A 21,779-nucleotide genomic window follows, 5' to 3' on the forward strand; every position below is an offset into this window, starting at 1 on the left:
TTTACTCTTTACAAATTTATATTTATATATATATACAAGATCTAGATGGATTTGTACAATTCATAAAACTTATAAAATGAATGTCTGCCACAGACGTGGGAATATAAGCGAAGCTTCATTATCTTAACCGGCAAGATAATGACTTTGCAGCTTTGCATGCGCGAATGAAGTTACAAAAATCTCAATTTGAATTAGGGAAAAATTAAGCCATTTCGGATTCTATGCTTGGTTACATTCTGGAACGTTTATAGTCTAAACGAGCTGCACGCAATATTTGAAATAAAGAAGGAATTGAAATTTTCTAAACTTGTCAAATAAAGCAAAGATTTCTTTTTGAAGCAAATTGAATAAGCTCATTAGAAGACTTAATAAAATTATTTGTTCTACATATGCTAAACGCGGGACTTAAATGAATATTTCGATCAAATTGACTGAAGAACGACACTGAAATATTCCATCTTATCCATATTAGGTTACGTAATATATATAAAAAACACTTTTACGGCTTCTGGTGTTGCTGCACGAAAATCTGTCAGTTGGAACAAAATGGTATGAAATATTACAGTTATGATGCAACTGAAAACTTCAGGGACTTAAACATTTGTTCACAAAAACAAAATCTTTGCTTTGTTTTGTACAAAATTGTGCAGATATCAATTTTTGGCTTTTTTATTCTTTATGTGATGTGTATAGAAGAGTGTGAGAATAAGCGAATCACAACAGAAAACAAAGAAATCTGCGAGAGATATCGCAATTAAACAATGGTTAGTTTGCAACCAAACAGATTCAGTGCGAACAGAGTAAGAGTAAGTTCAGAGTGTTCTTACTGTACATTATTTATTTATGCGAATTAATTTCACAAGGGTGCGCAATACATGGATGAAGTAATTAACGATGGTAATATGGCTACGTCTAGTGCTACAAATAGCTTGGCCGGCGATAGAGAACCAATTTTAGCAACATCCCGAGACGATTCATTTAAAAAACTCAAAACAATACCAATTTTTAGGTAAACAAAGCAAGAAAAATATTGACAAATCATTTATCAACGGCTTCTTTTAGCATACATCTGGCTATTTCGAGTACAATATCTCTTGTTAGCATTATCTTGACTGTACAATTGCCGGAAGAAAAGCACAATGAAGCTTACTTTGTGATGGCGAGTTTACGCGCTGCATTTTGGTTGATTACTTTTGTAGGTTTTGCATCGTTTAAGTAATGCATGGTCAGTTATATTTCATTTTGCTTTTGTACCGTTGATAGCTCTTTGATTATTTAATACGAAAGCATCACAATGGTTTGCGTATGAACGGATATCACGAATTTCATCGTCGTATGGCCTTGCACAACGGTGTTGCGCTTAACCTTGTCTCGGGTTGGAATACAGTGCTGTTGTTGATACAGTCTATTATACACTATTATAGTCAAGTAAATCTATGGAACTCATGGTTTACACCAAACTCTTGTTTTGCTGCCTTTAATATAATAGAGACAACAATCTTAACAATCGTGCATGGATTGTATATGTGTGAGTCATAAAATGATTTTAAGAAATGAGTCACTAATAAGTAAAAATAATTTTGCAGCAAGTGTTTCCAATTTTAATAAACTAGCCCAACCCCCTGACGCTTTAAGAGGTGACAATAGTTCGCCGGGTTCTTTAGGACTAATACAACCCGGAGCTAACTTAGCTGAACTGCTAGAAAAACAGGTATAACATGAATAACCTTTATGAAGCTAATAATCTTTAACTGGTTTTATTATCCATAAGGCGGATTTAATTGCTTACCTTCAAGATCACAATCAAAAATTAAACCAGAAGTTGCATCAAATGCAGTTAAGTGCTCGCCCAACCCATTTCGGGCCATAAAAGAAAATTTACATATGATGCTCAATGAATATATATATTTTACCTACGATTCCAAATGCGTATAAATGTTGTATACAACCTGGAGCACAGTGTGAACACATTACAAACTTTTTTTTAACGAATGAAGTCTATTTTATTTATGTGTAAGTGATATCAGAAAATTCAAGTTTTTAAAACAAATTGATTTAAATTATTGAATACATGCTGTGTTTGTAAATAAAAAAAAAATCAAAACGAAATCCCAAATTCCAGTTATCGTGACTAAATGCTCTCTTAGCATAAATTCTGAACAATTACAGCTTCTGGTTGTGGGCTGTCAAGCAGTAACTTGGTACATCAATCACTTTCATCGTATTGTCCTTGGCAGATGTAATAATCTAAGAAAGCAAAGTATTTACTTCTCTTGAAAAATTCGATTTCCTCCGATAGAGATTGAGATTCAACTCACTTTGTTTCCTACAATTTCCAAAGTTAAAACCACTTTGCCCGAACCTGGCACATGACCGCGTAAGGTGCCCGTACTTTTGTCGAGTATATAAATAAAGCCATCATAACAACCAACAAAGATGTAGCGGTTTTCATAAACTTGCATACTAACCGCACCATTGCCGCTGGTTAAAATACCCAAATGTGAACCGGTCTAAGGAAAAATATAACAAATATTTTATAAAGTACTAGGTACTGAACATGTGTACAGAAATACCTTAAAATCATATTTATAGATTTCCTTTTTCTGTGTGCCGCAATAGATAATATTATCGAGTAAAAGGATACTGTAGATATTGAGAGATTCGGGTACATTCAAAGTACGCAACATTTGGCCGCTGGTAGCGTCATGAAATTGCACTAAATTGCCCTTAGATGAGATAATTAGTAGTTTATGAGTGTCTTCTTCAGCAGCTTTAATAGCTATAATTGAAGAGGTTAGGGAGCATAGCAATAATCCGGTTGCGTTGTTGCTCTGTAAAATGCAATTTAGAAAATAATTTTAAGTTAAACATTCTTAAATTAGAATATGTTTATTTATTGTTACTTTAATTGGAATTGCGTTTCAAAGAAAAAAATCCGTTAAAAACAGACTTTACCAATGCTGAAAAATCGTGACAAGTACGCTAGTGGAAGAGATGACTGCGACCATTGAACAAAATTGATTAGACATTTACAGCATTAGGAAAACAATGAGGTTTTTCTGGAATGTGGCATTTTGACGGGCAACTGTACACTTCTCTCTCTCTCTCTCTATTCTCACCACATGATATTTTTAACAGACGTTACCTGTAGGTTTTTATGTTCAACAGAGATTCCACGTTACATTTTATGTTGTTAACATAAGACATAACGTTTTATGTCGTTAACATAAAATGTGGGACTGCCCTGCCCATCTACACGACCATGTTTATAGAAGAAACTAATAAAACCCCTCAAAATGACGACAATTTTTTTTTTAAATTCGTCTACGGTCTTCGATACTGTGAAGGCATCTCCGAAAAACTCCTATCCAGATAATCTTCAGGAGCACTTTCATAGATGGGTCCAATTGTTTTCGTAATTATAACTACAGTTGACAGTCAAGCAGCTAGATTTGACTTATACATGGATTTTCTGCATATTGAACGGATTTTAATGTATAATAGTAACGTCTATTTGTATTTTCTTGTCATAAATATAACTATGCTAGTTCTCACAACATATCAAAAATAGTAGTTGAAAATAGTAGTTATCTTAGGTTAACATGTATCGCAACGGTTTTATTACGCTTTAATTCTTTTGCATCGACAAGCATTCTTCATTCATTCAAATATCTCGCTAGAAACATCTTGGATATATCTACTCAGGATCGAAAGTTACAAATGAAAATAGTTGCTATATTTGTTGAGGCGTAAAAAGTAAAAAATTAAAAAAAAACGTTATAAAAAAGTGTATCTGGCGTGTTCATTAAAACACAATTTGTTCAAAAGTAAAGCATCAGAAGGAACTGAAGAAGTTAAAATGTTTGTATGCTGGATAGTTGATATTGGACATGGTCGCGTAAGCACAAAGCATGAATGCCGTTTATGCAACGCAAATAAGGTTTCAGCAGCCGAAATGACTGAAAACATTTATGCCACAATATTGTACGGCATAAAAGTGAAAGTATGCGATCTAGAGTAGCTGGGGCCATAAATATTCCATATAGATTTTGCTTAGCTTGATATTTTTGGCTTAGAAAAGTTTTGTGTAATGTGGGTGGCACGTTAATTCGTAATCAATCAAAAATGTATTCGCAGGATAACGTTTGAATAATTATGGATTAAAAGGAAGTGCACGAAGGAGGGCAAGAATGAAAAGCATAAAATTTGTCAACTATCTTAACAGATGTATGTATATAGCAGTTGCAGACTATTTGGCGTTACTGCATTGATTGAATAAAAAACTGACTGAGAAACAGTCATACTTGGGGCAGAAAAATGTCCTCTTTGATGAAGTGTTCGAAATACTCACGCATAACCAATTCCTCGATGAATGTGATTCGATCTATTAAATACTAAATTAATACTTGCAACGTAAGGTACTGTTATGGAATACTTGTGTTAAAATTCGAATAATTAAACAAAAACTCAGTAATGAGCCGGAACATCATCAAGAACAAATGTATTAGTATTAGTATAATGTATTAGTCATAATGGAACATAACTTTAATTCGTAAATTTTTGTTCTTTATTTAATTTTATTTAATAATATCTATTATGAATTATAATTAAATGCGATGTTGATATGAACATCCTTACGTCGTATATAATTATATGTGTATATCCTATTTGCCCTATATTTATTTACAAACGTGTAATTATATGGTATAGTATGCAGGATACGAATTTCTTCCGCAGCTTTTGTACTCTTTACATTTATTTTAGCTATCTGAAAACCTTAAAAAAAGGCTGTCTGCTAGGTGCTTTTTCCGTCAAATGGACTCACAATAAGAAGCTCTTTTTCAACATTAAGGTAAATAGTGGAATTTGAAAATCATTAAAAATAAAAGGATATTGTGGGAAAAAATTTAAATGCAATTTTAGCACCAACGATGTGTTTTACTTATTGGACGCAACGGTATACTGTGCAAGCATAACAGTTTTGAAATGGACGGTAAAAAACCGTAAAATTTATATATGCAGGTCGATGGATTTGTGTACACGAAGACGCAGTGAGAGCTCAGAAAATGGCAGGGTTAAATGTCCGCCGAATAATTTGCATGAATTTCTTATGGAACATTCATTCTATCGTGTCTATATTTTAAATTGTGTGGGAGTTGAAAAATGCGATTCTTTTCAAATTCGCATTTGTTATGAATAAAATGTTCCTCGAAATGATTTCTGTCTTTTATTTGTAATTTTCCCAAAAGTCTTTTTACCTTAAGCGTCATGATATCAGCATAGCGTATCATGGTAAGAATCCTAAACGCTTTTACACAACAAATTTTTTTACAAACAATTTTTTTAGTTAGCTTAGTCATATCTCTTCCTGAAGATTCAAAATATTACCGGAAAATATGTTAGAACTACTTCATCAAGTAAGTAAGCATGAGAATGAGAGCGATGCGAACTTTTCCACTGTTTCTATCAGCAAATTAAAACTATCATATGAAGGTGTGTATTTTCTCCCCGTTTTTTTCATCGTTTCCCAAAATGTAATGTGTAAAACTTGCAATTCTCTGGCTTTCCAAAATTTTTAACTTGCTTTTCTATAAAAATGATTATCGAAAACGGCGAATTTTGTACAATAATTTCAACACATCATTCTCTAGTGAAACGCGTAGAGAATATTAGGATATTTTCGCTAAGTTATTTTAAATATTTCATAGTAATAAAAAAGTGGCTTCGTTTGGTTAACACTTAAAACTTTTCATTCAAATACTCGTCAGTCAAACAAGCATCAATATTTTTAAAAAATCCTATATCCAATACCAACGGATGAAGAGTATATTTGTTTTGTCAAAACGTTTGCAACGCCCAGACGAAAGTTTCTGAGACCCCACGAGGTGTTTATATTCTTCATCACCATCAAATTCTGAATCCATTTAAACAAGTCAGTGTGTCCGTCTATGCAATATAAGGGTATCGACTTCAAATTAGCAAAAACATTGGAAGTTGTTGCAGGCGTGGTGAAAGTAGGCCAAATCGGTCGAAGAACACGGCTAAGGTACCACTTAATGTGAGAACACTTCCGTTCATCAAAAGGGATAAAAACTGTATTTTTTCGATTGTTACTCTTAAGCTATATCAGATAAATGTACAAAAATTGGAACAAATATTCTATGGGTGCTGCTGTAGTGTCCTTACAAAAAAGGAAACATTGACCACGTCTACCTGATATTGTATTAAAATTTAATTTTTTTTCAATACCTTCATAACGCATAGAAACAAACTTCAAAACTCCACAAAGTTCACAAATACTTGGCCAGTATGAAATTTTGGAATGCACCTAAGCATTGAACAAACCATAAGTTGAAGAAATTTTTTTCTTAATTCTTTCCACAGTTCTATACCAGATACAAGAATGTATTAGCAAGGCGGACCGTCAGGAGAATTGTTTTTAAGCAGCTACCTAACCTTGATTCTAGTTCCATGCGCTACAATTTGTATGTAAAGAATTTTTGAATAGCATAGAAATGAGAAATGTTTCTGCGTGACAATTCCAAACACGCAAGGTATTGAAAATTGAAATAAATTTCAATTTAAGGCCAAGAAAAAGAGGAAAATAAAAAAACAAAAGATAGCTCTTCATACGGATTCTATTCAACTATGGCTTTATAGCAAAGGGTCAAAGCCTCAACTTATTTGTTCCGCAATCTGTAATGTTATTCGAAGGGAAATTGTTTGAATAAATAATAGCTAAGGAGTATTTTTTGCCAGGGACTCGGCCCTCGAGCCTTCCAGAATATATATAGATCGAATGATTTTCGGAATATATCGAGTTATTTATTCATTTGTAGCCTTGATCAATTCAATTGACACAGTCCAGCAAGACGTCATAAAAATGTCCCAATAGGGGTTAGGCAAATGGGGTATACTTTAACGCCACTGAAACTCAATACCATTTTAACGCGCGTGACAAATGTTGAAAACCTCCCTCCTCTGATTTTCTGGACAAAGTGACACGCGACGCACAGAATTTGTGTTCGAAGTATCGTACGATGCAGTGAAAAGTCCACGTTTTTTTAAGGAATGCAAGCAAAACTTCATTGCAGTCGATTTTGACACCATTTACATCGCTTATATTCGACTATGGAAGCTTCTACATTTTTTCTGGAAGCTATGAAGCGTATAGAGCAAACGGCTCAAAACCACCGAGAAGAGAAATAATGGTCAATTTTGGCGGCAAGTGGGCAATTAACCGAATTTGCAATCGTAAAATCCAACAATATCAACTGTGGATATGATGGAATACTGTATGAAAAAGCCGTTAAAACTACTCGTCTCTGATTATCTGAGTTGTCATTGCAGACTTCTACGTATATTCGACCATCGGCGTATGCCAAAAGACTTCATCCTCGTCCAACGCTTTTCAGTTCTCCTAAGCAGCACACGTTCCTACGAACCATTCGCTATTTGGTTCACATAGTACACAGTTATAATTTGTCAGAAGCGGGAATAACAGGACTGAACTTTTTCTTTGCGAAAGACATTGGTTTAATCACGCTTATAAGAAAATATCTTAATATATTTAATTATCATGAGTTTTTTTTGCATGGTTTGACAAATTTCGACAATTTTGCTATTAAATAAAATTCTTGAAGCAACAGCAAGTTGCTTTTTTGCTCGTAAACAAACTTTCGAACAGCTTAACAGTTGACGGATCCATTGTGTCTAGACGTTTACATGCGAAGAGAAAAATCTAAAAGCAGGGAAAATGGCTATCATATGAATTGACTGAAAAATTACATTTCGAATCATTTCAACATCGCTGTTTCATAGCTTGCCAGAGAAGAAAGGAATGCCACGGATTAGTCCAGAAAACGCGTCCTCATCGACAATAAAGCGGAATATTCATGGCTATAAAATTTTACTGTGCACATGATGACATCAGCAAGGTGTAGGGTATTGCTGCTAAAACCGAATGAAGCTGTCTACCGACTTTAACTGAACAAATTGACCAATGTATTGTAGCAATAGCGGTTGACGGACGCAAAGTCATCCTCTTGCATGACAACGTTCGACCGCGTGTTGCAAGTGTTATGTGGGATATATTGTTGCAGCTCGAAAGAGAAGTTCTGCCGCATCCAGCATAATCACCGGATACGGCTTCTCATTACCACTTCAGATCGATGTAGCAGGGCTTCGCTGAAGAAGTACGAAAATTGATTGAATTGATGTTTGCTTTGCTGCCAAACCAATATCGTCCTTTCGACAAGATATCGCCATATTGCCAGAATGTTGGGAAAAAATTGTAGAAAATGATGGGAAATTATGTTTAATAAAAAATGATCAAAATACATGCAAGAACTTAATGTATCTTGTTAGTTCCAAATTCGTACGAAGTATGTACTGCATCCAACTATTCGTAAAAGACGCGCTCGGGACCGCAAATGTTCAGTTCAAAGTAAGTTTACAAAAAAAGATTTGGATTAGTTTGTAAGAGATGTGTAATGGTAGATAGTTAAGCGCTGATCATCAATATTTAGAAAAAATAGTACCACAGAGTAAAAGCAGTAAAAAAGTGGCTTCTTTGCAAAGAGATTTCTAAAAATAACAGTTTTTGATTTTCAGTTGTGGTCAACTAATAACTAAGCTTAGACCAATTTCTTCGGATAGGTGGCCTGTTTACGAATTACTCTAAAACATTTTACAATTCGAATCTTTGGCTTCATGTTTCTTTTGAAGCGTTAAACTTTTCTCCAGAACGACACGTTAATATTAAAAATCTTAAGGCAATTTTGGGAATGCGCCCTTTCCATAAGAGCATTAGTGACAAGTTATGAAAACTTTTGTTCATTTATAATTTATTAATTTTTCTTCGTTTCCCAAGCTTTCTTTATCTTTTGCTCATTTGATTCTGTTCGGCAGTCGCAATACGAATAAACCTCGTTTTTTATAGTATATAGGTTTACAGACTTGTAGTGTTAAGTATAACAAGAACAATTTAATTCATGTTTAATAAAAAATACAAAACAAAAAATTTCATTTGTTTGCTATTTTATTGAAAAACTATTTATTTTCCTCTCTCCACATTGCAAAGTTCTTTCAAAACTTGCACCCTTCTTAATAGCCGTTTGAGTGGATATAGAAAGAATGCCGTTTACATTAATGTGAATACATATATAGAGGTATAGGTGTTTTTATGATGTTATGTATTGTGAATGCACAATAAAAGGATAAATAAAACACACAACAACGGAAAAAAAAGAGTTGCTTGCAACTACAGTAACGACCAATGGGAAAGAAGTAGTTGAAGAAAACGCCCCCCAGACGCATTTTCCAAGTGAAAGCTGTGCGGAATCTGTAGAACCAACCAAAATAAAGCTAAGCCGGCTAAGCTAGAAACTATATACACTTCCGAAACGATAGATGCAATGGAAGAACAAACAAAAGAATACAAGCGAACAACAACCAACAGTACTGGCAGCTAGCTACAGATTGTTAATGCTGTCTATATATAATCGTATATATGCGTGTATGTGTTTATGTGTGTGTGTATACTTGTACTACATATATATTTGTTTATATTTTTTGCTTATTTTCATTGTTGTGTTAACAATAAAAACATGAGCTTAAGAAATTTTATTGCAACCACAAGTGCAAGGCATGCGCACTAATGGGTGATTGAAAAACGTGTTGCCTCCTGATGATGCATTTTCTGAGAGAACTTGTTTAGGAGTAATGTATACAAATGTGCAAACATGCATATTTGTATGTGTGGTGTTTTTGTGTATATGCACGATAGGTAGGTGGTATGCAAGTATGTACATGAAACTTTTAAATAAACACATAAACAGAAAACTATAGAGGATGACGACCGACAGCCGACTGCTGAGTTGCTTGTTGAGTTGTGGACGCCATTTTTAATAGTACACAAATAAAAACACAATAATGCACAATATATATATGTATATCTATATATATATATGTATATCTATATATATATATGTATTTATGTATATATATTTGTATATATATAAATATATATATATATAAATATATATATATGTAAATATATATATTTATATACATATTCATAGTGTTAGTTATAATGCAACGCCCTTAAAGATGGGGAAAAGCAATTCAATATATTTTCAGTTGCAATTTCTAAAACGAATTTTTTAGTAATATGGTTACATATGCATATTTTCGTATACATATGTTACGTGTAGTCTTAGTTTATTATCTGTATACAACTACATGTATACAACTGTGTATATTATAAAAAGCATAAAAAAGCATAAATTATAATCACGTCTTAGCAATAAATTTGAAATCGAACGTTAAAAAGTTAAAATGGTCCTGTTGTTCCCGAGAGCAGGTCACCCCACCTTGTTTATAAAAACGGTTAGAGAGAGAAAAGAAATTAACTACGACAATTTATTATTTTTTCCTTATTCTATACAACTACTACTACTTAGAGAATAAGGTGTGCAATCGAATAAAGTGTCTGTTGAACATCAGCAGTGCCGCCACACACTACTTCTGTGTAAGGCAAATTCAAAATTTTAGCTGAGTATGATTGAGCGTAGAAAATTAAAACACACGAAATTCTTAATTGGATTCCTTCGGCGACTGAATTCAGTCGATAACAAGCATTTAATTTTAAGTCTTACCGTAACGTCAAACGTGAACACGTTGCCCCATCTGCTGCCAATGTAAGCCATGCCCCATTGCACATCAATTGATTGCAAAGGTTCTTGCAAGTATATCGCCTGTACATCTGGCTCAAAATTCTGAAAAATAAACATTAAAATAAAAGAGATATAATATTATAGTAATAAAAAGCATGTGTTCGACCAAAGAAAATCTTCGATAGGAGTCATAATTTAGCGGTCTAGAGTTACCCGCCAAAATGCATGCATTTTCATTGTTCTTTGCCAATAATCTATAGAATCTCTGTTAAAAATAATCAGCCAATAATTTATCGAATATCTGCTAAAAATATTATTATTATTATCATTATCATTATTATTATTATTAATTTGGCAAAGAATAAATTGTAAGACTAAAGTCTTAAAGCATTAGCATCTGAAGGCTATCGGCTTCCTTGCAAGCTCTACCGCACTTGGAATTTGAACTCAAGGCTGAGTCGTTAGTCGAAACTCTTTGCCTACTCGGCCACCCAGGCGAATCTTTTAAAAATAATCTATAGAATATCTATTAAAAATATTTTTTTTTAGCTCGTTTTCATTTAAAAAAAAAAACCCATGTGCTGTGAATAGAGAGAGAAGTTTGGAGTTACCCGTTAAAGAGTTACATTGCAAAAAAACTGCATTGTTTTCCTAATGCAGTAAATTTCTAACCAATTTCTTCGCTAACAAAATAAAACTAAAATGACCATTACTATCTGTAAAACACGAAATGTCTTTAATGCCAAGTTAAAGAATTTTAATAACGTTTAGACGCAATATTACGAATATATAGGAAAATGAAAAGCGTTTGTTATGGCAGCGACTTCGTCTACGCAGAGCAGCCCAGTAACGGCATTAGATAAAGCGGCTAAACAGATGCTGCCGGAATCAGCTCTACCTCGAGCATTAACCTCGCAAGCCAAAGGCGACATTATAGTTGGTGATGCCATACAGAGAGTACGAGGACATGGCTATATAAATGAATCGGGCATTAAAAATTGACGTTGCTTTCTACCATTTGAGAATTCGCAGCAAGACCATGTGGCAGAGCAACATTTACTACTTAAAGTAAAAAAAAATGAGTTGAGATAAAAATGCTTCCACTCGCATATGTAAGGAATCGCTAATTGAAGAGGTAAAAATTAGGGAGCATCAAGATTGTAGCTTAGATTATTTAATGCCTTCCATAATCGTGAACTTTCAAGCGGGGAAAGTACTTAAAAATGGTTTGCAGAGCACCGTTATGAACGAGCTGTGCACTGCATATTTTAACGAGGATCAGCTAGATAGACCTCTCGCATAACCAGAAAACTTACAAACAGTATCCATGCACAAAGTTCGTATACTTTATGTAACGTCTCTAACGAAACTTGTCTACTTAATATTAAATCTTCCCAATTTTGTCGGAAGTAAATACGAGCAAAAGGCGTCGTGAACGTGTACGCTCCAGAGATAAAAAATAAATTTATATAATAATTATATCGCATACTTCGTAAGATATGCACACATACACGTACATATCTAATTCTACTCTTATTCGGGTACATTTTTATACATTTTTGCGGACAATTGTTCCTTATGCAAGTACAAAACTTTAGCCAGTAAAGAAAAAATGCAATTCCTATTTAACTATACGCTTGCATCATCCCTTCTTTGAAAGCAATTGCATAATCTGTAAATAAAAGAATACAAAAAAGTTAGTCTTTTTACTTTTCTGACTAATCTTTGACGCCCAACACATTATATTAAAATGGAACATATCGGTAACGGTAAGCGTACGAGGCAATTGAGAACTCAGAATATTTTTACATAGACCTTGGTGATAACCTTAGGAAAATTTTACAAGGAACTTTAATTGAATATCCCTTATGAGTTATGCTAGTGATGACCTTTTTGTTTATTAAAGGCAAACACTTAGTTCAAGAGAATAATAAAAAATATTAGAATCTATGTGTTATCTGCCGCTACTAGCTACACATCCTTCTGAAAGAATATGAATTACTTGCCCAGAGGACAATCGTTCTTTTGGATATATGATTATAGAGATGGGGTTATCAAACATGCCAGCTTAACGGTATCAACAATTTCTTGACTAGTTTCAATTGAACACTGCGCCCTTTTTCTGTAATAATAACGGTTTCGCTGCCTAGACCAGATATAATAACACACTACACCAAAATACACTGCCGAATGGTAGTGTCAAAGATATCCACCTTTACAAATCGTTTTCTTGACTAATGCTATGGTTTTGTGCGTTTGTGGCATTGCATCGTGTCCATATTTCATCATTCGTTACAGTTCAGCAGCACTTTTTGTTGGATTAGGTAGAGTTACGCATTCGATCTATTCAATGCTTTACAAAATGTGGTGGGGATGTTTTGCATTTCAGTGGAAGAATGCTGATCAAAGTTGGAAGAGAGAAAGAATATTTATGATAAACGAAAGTAAAGTCATCTGTGAGCAAACCAGGTAATCACTTATTTATATATCAGATGTATATACACCCAAAGGATTTTTTAAAAACAAAACTTGTAGTTATACCCTTTATGCACGAAAATAACATAGTTTAAATAATTAGCACAGCTCAGTTCAGTTAACGAAAATTACAAAGTGTTAACTCGAGTCGAACTTTCGTTTCAAAATTATCAGTAATGGACGGATGTTTGGGCAACAACGTGGCCTTCAAATAGTTTTAAAATGAAAAGACAAATACTCCACTTTCGTCTTGATGTAGGCACATTACTAGTGGTTGTAATCAATGTAAGCAACTCTTTTTTTAAACGATTTTGAAATAATACGGTTAATCAATGAGATGAAATACACATTTGTACATGAATTTTTCTTTCTAGCACGAATCAAAAAAAAATTTTTTTTAATTCTAATTTTGACGATGTTTCACAGTCTACTGCTACCTGCCGTTAATAACAAAGATGATTCTTCATTTGAATTAGATTCGGCAATTGTGCTACATACCCGACATATCTACATTATTACTTTTTTTGCACGGTTCTTTCAAAAAATATGTAAATCTTTTTCATTTTACACGATTTTGAAGGTATGGAATATATCATCAAATTTACATTATATCGCTTTTTTTTCACAATTTTTTTGCACGGATTTCTAAGGAACGTAAATTAAATTTTTTGATTCTCGAACTTATTCTGCAATAAATTGCCGCTCTACCTTCGTATGTCTTTCTTCTATGTTCAATCAATAAGTAGGAAGAATACCAATAACTTGTACTTCGATACATATTTTTTGTTTATGAATCTAGTAATGCTCTTAGAATGGCAAGCGAGTAAAGAAAAACTCTAAAAATTCATTTTTGCATACTAACCTCTAGTGATGTTTTCTTGACATAACCGTCTAAAGACGTCGTGTAGATAACTTGTTTATCCGTACAGAGTTGCATGAATGTTATAGCTTCACTATGTTTAGCGTATTGGTTTAGTAATTTTAAGGTTTTTACATCAAACTTATACAGATTCCCATCTTCTGAGGCCGCTATTATATTCTTATCATAAACTTTTATTTGAGTGATAGGATTGCGGATACCTTCAATATTGCCAGTGGATATATCATTGAAGCATTTTGCTGGTTTGGCAGTATTGCTGACACTGATTTCGGCGACATTTGCTGCCTTTTCTGAGACCTTCACGAGAGGTTTGTTTGCGATCTCCTTTCGTTGGCAAGGACGTTTCGCTTTAGTGGATGGGTTGGTTGGAACGCTTACTGTTTTACGTTTCAAAATGGTTTTCGTACATTTTTTTCCTATGGTTGTACGTTTCGGCGCAGTTGATTCTAAGCTATTAGGGTTTTTGCGTGCTTCAGTGCTCTTGTTAGTGTTTGTTTTTGTTACAATATTTCCTTTAGCGTTGACGCGGTCCTTGTCAATTTCCATTTTGATTTTTTTTAACCAAAGAGCCGCTTCCACTTTTCCATTAGCATTCGGATCGGTTGACGCTGCATTTGCAGTCATAGCCGTATTAAGTAAAATGAATTTTTCATTTTGCAATTTAATCGTTGCGAGGTCAATATCCATTTTCTCTTTTTGCAGTTTTAATGTCATTTCTTCGATGAACATTTTCCGTTTATGTAATTCCATCAGTTTGACATCGATTTCACGTAAACTACTGACTACTGCTTCGCCAATTGGGATTTTTTGCCTAAGAGCTTCTAAATCAACTGAGGTGAGTGCGGGATGCTGTACTAATGCAGAACTGGACATATTGAAGCCTGAATATTCCAACGGATTATATTCCAAAGCAGTTAATGCCTTACTTTGAGTTAAATTATTTTCATTTTCACATTTTTTTTCAATCGAAGATTTTTGCTGTCGCTGCTCTAAAATTTCTCGTGTCGCTTTTTCGAGTTGCTGCAGCTTGTGTTGATTAATGTCATTAACATTATTGGATTCTCTGTTGTTTGTGGAATTAGATGTCAAAGTATTTGCATCTGTTTGATGTTCTTCGCTAACGATTTTTGCTTGCTCAACATCTTTTGCCGCAGCGTCGCTTAAGTTTTGCTCATTTGTTGTACATTTCTGTATGGTATCTGTTGTTTGGGGGGTTGTTGCGGTTACGTTCTCTGTCTCTTTAACTTGCTCTAATGCGGCTTTCATTTCCTGCTTGTAGAGCGTCAACATTCTAGACACGCATTTCTTTATGTGATTGTCATCAAAAGCTGTCTCAGAGTTACTACCAGTCACTGAAACTTTTTCCGCTGCATCGACATTTTTAGGTTTCATTAACGTCGTCAATGTCTGGACATTTAGTTTGTTATCATATCCTTTGTGTGTGTTTTTGTTGGCTGCGTTTTCATTGCTCTCTGGCGTAGTCGAGTTGGTAGACGACGGTCGACCTTTTTCCATCTTTTTACTTTCCTGACCCAGTTTTGTTACTTGTTTCTGTTTATTGTAAACATTTTCAATTTGTTTTGTTAGAAAACTCAAAGCCACGGAACGGTCTGAAGATTTAAGACTTTTTTGGATTTTAGAAATTTCAAGCTTTGAAAATTTCTGTGTGTTGTAATCGCTGGCGCAAATGCAAGAAATGAAATGTAATTTCCAATTGTTAGATAACGAATATTTTGAGTGGTAGCGATCGGCGAGAGCTTCACTTAAATAAGGCAATACGAGCTTTTCAAAGCTATCGATCACGTTTTCAGCTTTTAACTTTAAATGCCTTTTCTTAATGGATGTCGAAGCTTTGCTGCGAGTCGGAGTATCAGAGTCCGAATCGCTTGAAGAGGAACTATTGGAGGACGACGAAGATGAAGATGATGATGATGATGAAGACGAACTGCTACTTTCAGAAGAAGATGACGAATCGATGACTATGATACCTTTAACATCTTTAGGTGAACGACTTTTTGATGATTTCCGGGAGTCTTTGCGTTTAGTAAGCTTTTTAGTTTTTTCAGAAGCAGCAGCTTCTTTCTTTTTACATTTTCCCGCTACGCCAATGTTCTCTTTTTTAATTGTTATTTTCTGATCCGTTTCTACTTGTTTCTCGCTTGGAGAAGTGCTAGAAGAACGCGGACGTTTGTTTTCTTTTATCTTCGGAGAAATTTTCATAACCACTTCAAGTAGCTTATCGCATGGCGTTAATTTCCTTGTTGGCGTTTTCGGGGAAATTGAACTTTCTTTTGTTTTAGCTATTGAAGCTGTTGCTGATTGCGTATAGTCAACTGGTTCCAAACTAAAATGTTCGGCGACTTTTCCATCTTTGCCTGAATCCGTTACGTTAGTTGCGATGGCTTCAACTTCCACATTTGTGAACAGATTAAAATCAAAATCCACGCCATTTACCTTTGCATCGTCTCCACTGAGCAAATCGAGGCCAAGTGCTTTTTTTATTTCCTCTAGAACTACGTCAGGTATGTGAATGGAATCGACAACTTCATCGGGTACGAAGTTGAAATTTTGTTGAGGTTTTGGCGTTTCGAAGCTTATCGCCTTTAACTGACGTCGTATCTCTTCTCGCAATCTCTTACGAGCTTGGGCTTTCAATGCCTCATCGTACTTGGTATCAGTATCGTTGATAACGTTTTTTATACTTATTTTATCCATAGCCAATAGTTTATCAATTTTCTTTTCTCCCGGTGTATTAGCAATGGAATTACTGCTACAGCTTGAATAGTTTCGTTTACGTCTAATTAAATTCGGTTTGACGATTTGTTTACTGGCTGTATTTGGAATGGCTGGTTCGTACGATTCATCTGCCGCGAGCTCCCAAAATTCCTCTGCTATAAGACGTTTTAAAGGTATTAATTTTATTTGCGGCAATTTGGGTGCGTCCTCTTCTGCAGTTTGCTGGCAATTTATTATTACATTTGTTGTATTAGCAGGTGACTGCACTAATTTTAAAGCGTCTATCTCTTCTTCTGAATTTATCACGAGACTTGATCTTCTGGGCTTTTTTTCGTTTTGTGAGCAATTTAAAGGTTCTACGAGTTTTTCATCTGGTAAAGGAATGTCATTTAATGCATTTAATAAGGATTTGTTACATATAACCGAAGTCTCTTGTTCCACACTTTCGTTATATCGTACGTCTTCGTTAGTTGTATTGCAAGGCTGAGCTTCGATTACATCCTTTATATCGTTTATTTCAATCAACTGTTGGTGGATGCTTTGTTGTTTCTTGTCTACGTTGCACTTAATAGATTCACTATTAATTTTACCACTATAATTGCTAGAATTTTTCTTTTGTTCTAACTGCCAAGTTATAACCGGTTGAGATTTTATTTTCTCACAAGTTTCCCTTACACTCTGGACTTTAGACGATTCCCTATTAAAGCTTTTGACCTGATTAGCAGTGTGTTGTCGTCTTTCCTTCGCTGAAGTTTTTTTGCTACGAGCACGTTCGTTTTTGCTTAGATTTGTATCGGTTCTTGAAGCTTTGGCAAATTTTCGCTGATAGTATGCCGCAGTTTTTGAATTTTTTGTCTGTTTCGCCGTCGAAATTGTTTTTGATGATTTTTTGCGGTTTATTCTCGGCTTCGAGCTATTTTTGATCACAGTATCTAAAGACGATAGCGGTAACTGAGAATTCTTATGAGTTAAATTTTCATTTTTATCGTTATTATTATTATTATTGTTATTGTGAAAGCTATTAATTCGGTTATTGCGATACAGATCATAACTTTGATATGAGTTAGTTTTAGAATTCTTTGCATATGTGGTATTTTCCTGACTCTGATATTCGTTGCGATAATTTCTATTATCCTGCTTATAATTGCTGTAAAAACGATAACGATCATTGCTATAATTTTGATACCCTCCACGGCCATTCCATCTACTACCGTTTTTAAATGTACATGTGGTGGAGGATCGTTGAAGATTATGTTGAGGAAATTCGTTGTTTCTACAATAATTCTAAAGAAATGTAAACCAATAGGTTGTGTGGATACATTAAAGAAACACCAGGGCGGAAATAGTTATACTCACATAGCTTCTTTGACGATTAGGCTCGTAATTGCTCTTTCGATTGGTATCGTAATTGTAAGGTCTATTATAATAAAAGAAGTAACAAAAAAAAAAAAAAAAGATTTAAAAATGATTAATAGTTTATTACAGAGGCATTGCATAAAACTTAGTAAGCGAGAAAAAGAAGAAAAGATATTTTCGGTGTCGAGAAAATACTTTAAGAAAATATATAATAGTCCAAGAACTTTTTCGGAAATTGCGATCCTATATTTATTTATTTACTTAATGACGCTTATGTAACGTCGAAGCTATTAAGACCTATTATAATATTATAGATTACAATGTTTATCATAGGTGCGATAATAAAGTACAATAATGCCAAATCTAGCTGAATAATGTAAAGGAAAAGAAAATTGGAGGTAAAGAGAAAAATAGGAATAAAAAGAGGAGTAAGTTAATAGGAAAGGAAATAACACATACCACGCTTAAACATATTTCGCCCAAAATAATGAGTAATACAGATGAAAACCTTACGTTTGCAAGTGAGAAAAGGGCATCTAAGCTGCTGTAACTCCCCAGGCAGGGAATTATAAGCTCTTACAACTCTTACCTGAAAGGATTTGGAAAAAGGCGCAACATAACTCGAAAATTCGACAAATGATTGTTGCGAACTGAGATATTAAAAGAAAAGGAGCTAAAGCAAATAAACATTAATCGTCTTGGCAACTAGGGTTCATGAAAATCCTACCTCTATTAGTTGTTGTTATTTGCGCCACTAGTTAATTAGTTAGCAAACTTAAAAACGAAGAAGAAAATTAAATAAAGTGGGCAAAATGACGGTCAAAGAATTCGGAATTATTTTCTTTTTAAAGGTGTCCACAAATTAAATGTGTTTTATTAAAATGTCCTGTTAAAAGTTGATAAATTTTGTCTCCATGTGCACCCTGTAAGATGCTCCGAATAAAAAGTATGTTTAGTCGGTGTTTATAAAAATTAATATGCAGGTTACGTTGTGGAGAAAAAAAAAAAATAGGAAACTCTTACAAACTTATTGAAGTGTTGAGTGAAAAGGATTCTTTATTTGCAAACTTTTTTATTCATTCTTTTTTATTTATTCATTTTTTTTTTTTTTTCCTTTTTTTGAAACCATACACACATAACCTAAATGATTCTTCGGTAGTTGAGAAGAACACGTAGAATTCAGCCAACTGTCGGAAGACACAAGCACACATTCGTAACGAACTTGAAGAGCACAGACAATAAACATATTTAAAAAAATTTTCATAAAAAATTACAATACAGCACAGATAAGTTCAACTAATGAATGTGATTGGTGTGAAAATCCTTAGAGAAGAAAAGAAGCGAAAGGAAAGGTTGGGAAAATTCCCTTTTCCGTCGAACCTGATTCGTAAAGAAGTCAATTAAAAAAGTCTCAAGAAAAAGTACGTGACTACAAATGTTATTAAACTAAGAAAAGATAAATATTTGTCGCCTAAGCTATAAAGAGAAACCTGTAAAGTATATAAAAATTAATATGTACTCATGTACATGTGAAAAAGAAAGCTAAAGGAAGGGGGGCGAAGATAAAACCCCGGTGTAAATATAATTGTTACTAAATGAAGAAAATTCAAATAGGAATACGAGGTTCGACAATTAAGTTCCCCTATTTGGTATTGGTTTATTTATAGCGATTTCTTTTTAAACGATTACTTTTCTACATTTTCCTTACCCAAAGAAAATTATCTATGTGGGAAGCTTTGCGCATAACGTGAGTACAGGATTTTCCAATCACGAAGCGCAATGACTCGCTGAGTACCCGGCAGAAGTTATACATATCTTTATCCCTGCGTAAATAAAAGACAAATTTATTAATTTTTTCTTTCTCTACGTCATGCTACTTTCGTCTCTGAACATAAGATCAGAAGATAAGTTCAGTTATTTTATGAATACCGATGACATAGAGTTGGATAACGCCCGTAAGCACATCTTGTAGAATTGATCCCTGGTTAGTAATAAAAATAAAAAAAAAAAAAGAGTCAACAGAAATGCGACACAAAACGGGTTAAGTTAAGCCTTATGGGTTATAGCATTTCTGCTTGTCGGCCGCTTATAAATTGTTGCAATCTCTCATACCGGAAATAAAAAAATTATACTTCTTGCTTTCCTTCTATTGCAGGACTTATTATCGCGCCGTCGACATCGTGGTTCTTGTATAGGAGTTGCAGTTAGAGTTTCTAACCGTTTCAGATTGATACATACATAGGACTTGGGACTTGTTTACCTGTCTTCGTATTTAAGTTTTTGAAATTTTTATTTAAAAGCTGCTACATACTGCATTTCTTATCTTTGTCTTTCCACTTTAATGACGATACAAAATTAAAATTTCAAAGCAAGAAATACAAAGAGAAAAAAAAGCTAAATTGTTCCCTTCCAACCATAATTTCTTAGCTTTCGTTTTATTAGGGTTGAGTGTGCTTACTATGAGAAAAATTCTAGAATGTGGAAACAAACAAATGAACGAACGCTTATATTTACAGTGGCTTGACATTAATTTGTTGTATCATTGAGTTTTATTATACTCGTAAATATGAAAACAAAACAACTCTTTTGTTATATTTACCTTATAGCAAAGCAAATCATTGTATGTATATATGTATTATCATGTACTTAACATTTTAACAAATAAATGTAATAAATAAATATATATGTGAATATGTATTTATATATATGAACGATCATTTGTTAGAATGTAAAATACATAAATGCATAGAGAGAGGCATGTAATTGCTGTTTACACCTTGTAATTTAAGTGTAATTTTATTATTCTTTTGCATAGTTAGCGTCAACTGTAATTAAAGAAACATATTTTTATGTATTTGTCATGTACATGTTTTAACGGCAATCAAGCTTTCATTTTTCTTGATTAAACGTGCAACAGATTGCTATTTTCCATTTAACGAGTGGTTGTTTTGTAAAACTCATTCGTTACTTAAGTTTAACTTGAGTCAACTTTAAATCAATTATTTAAAAATTAATAATTAAAAAAAAAAATCCACCTTTCTTTGCAGGTGATAGTAACATTATAAAATATATGTGCACTACATTTGGTCAGCGTGAGATTGTAAGTCAATGGAGTCATATCGGTTCCTTGTCGGAATTCCCGTAGCTTCAAGCAGAACCAGTGGGCTTGGGTCGTTAACTTGCAGCCATAATATCCAAGAAACTTTGTATTTCAACCTACAAGGCCTTCTAGAAGTCCTTCTGATTATCCTCAAACAGGCTTATAAAACTTTTTTATTTGCCTTTCATTATGTTTGTGGGGCAAACATCTTGCCAGCGGAAGCTCAGTAATGGAAACAGCAAAAACCCAATTACTTCATTTTTTTTTTTTTTTCGGTATTAACGCTGGCTAAAAGTAAACCAATTGAACTTCTTAAAACGCTTACGTGTACATCCTTGTTTACTCTAAGCACAGTAATAAATTTAAAATTTTCTTCTATTATGTGAATGATCCAGAAGCAGTTATACCATATGACGCATCTGCGAATAAGCAAAGCGACGCTATTGTTGCCTTTGTTGGGAAGTTTGTTTAAATTATTTATTGTTCGTTTTCGGCACGTATTTCACACATAAATGCATTAATTATTATTTCATTAAAAGGCAACGAAGAATTCCTT

General features: G+C 33.8%; 2 protein-coding genes across 6 annotated transcripts in view; one reads left to right on the forward strand and one right to left on the reverse strand.

Annotated features, from left to right (window-relative positions):
- The first annotated feature begins 619 nt into the window (after positions 1-619).
- On the forward strand, positions 620-2,032 carry LOC119638919 (transmembrane protein 192). Of its 2 annotated transcripts, none has more exons than XM_038036031.1 (6): positions 620-800; positions 864-1,009; positions 1,063-1,195; positions 1,264-1,528; positions 1,587-1,711; positions 1,772-2,032. In XM_038036031.1, the coding sequence occupies exons 1-6, from the start codon at positions 762-764 to the stop codon at positions 1,868-1,870; spliced, it is 807 nt and encodes a 268-aa protein (XP_037891959.1). In that variant the 5' UTR covers positions 620-761; the 3' UTR covers positions 1,871-2,032. The 2 variants fall into 2 exon arrangements, with proteins under 2 accessions (XP_037891959.1, XP_037891958.1); XM_038036030.1 differs by having other exon boundaries at positions 621-806.
- Positions 2,033-2,044: 12 nt separating this feature from the next.
- Positions 2,045-21,779, reverse strand: part of LOC119638918 (serine-rich adhesin for platelets) — a 57,334-nt gene continuing 37,599 nt past the window's right edge. For 3 of the 4 annotated variants that reach the window (XM_038036025.1, XM_038036028.1, XM_038036026.1), the window contains 6 exons: positions 18,124-18,184; positions 14,014-18,051; positions 10,659-10,778; positions 2,574-2,831; positions 2,319-2,510; positions 2,045-2,247 (listed from right to left, as the gene is read on the reverse strand). In XM_038036025.1, the coding sequence (XP_037891953.1) occupies positions 2,164-2,247; positions 2,319-2,510; positions 2,574-2,831; positions 10,659-10,778; positions 14,014-18,051; positions 18,124-18,184 (4,753 nt within the window). In that variant the 3' untranslated portion in view covers positions 2,045-2,163. The remainder of the gene's footprint in view (positions 2,248-2,318; positions 2,511-2,573; positions 2,832-10,658; positions 10,779-14,013; positions 18,052-18,123; positions 18,185-21,779) is intronic. The other variant, XM_038036029.1, reaches the window with a different exon arrangement.

The sequence above is a fragment of the Glossina fuscipes genome, unplaced genomic scaffold (assembly GCF_014805625.2).
Source record: "Glossina fuscipes isolate IAEA_lab_2018 unplaced genomic scaffold, Yale_Gfus_2 111, whole genome shotgun sequence".
NCBI classification, from domain to species: Eukaryota; Metazoa; Arthropoda; class Insecta; order Diptera; family Glossinidae; genus Glossina; species Glossina fuscipes.

Coding starts and splice junctions, on each gene's coding strand:
- LOC119638919 (XM_038036030.1), top strand. CDS start 762: ATGGTTAGTTTGCAACCAAACAGATTCAGTGCGAACAGAGTAAGA. Junction 807..863: donor TCAGTGCGAACAGAGTAAGA/GTAAGTTCAGAG, acceptor TAATTTCACAAG/GGTGCGCAATACATGGATGA. Junction 1,712..1,771: donor CTGAACTGCTAGAAAAACAG/GTATAACATGAA, acceptor ATTATCCATAAG/GCGGATTTAATTGCTTACCT.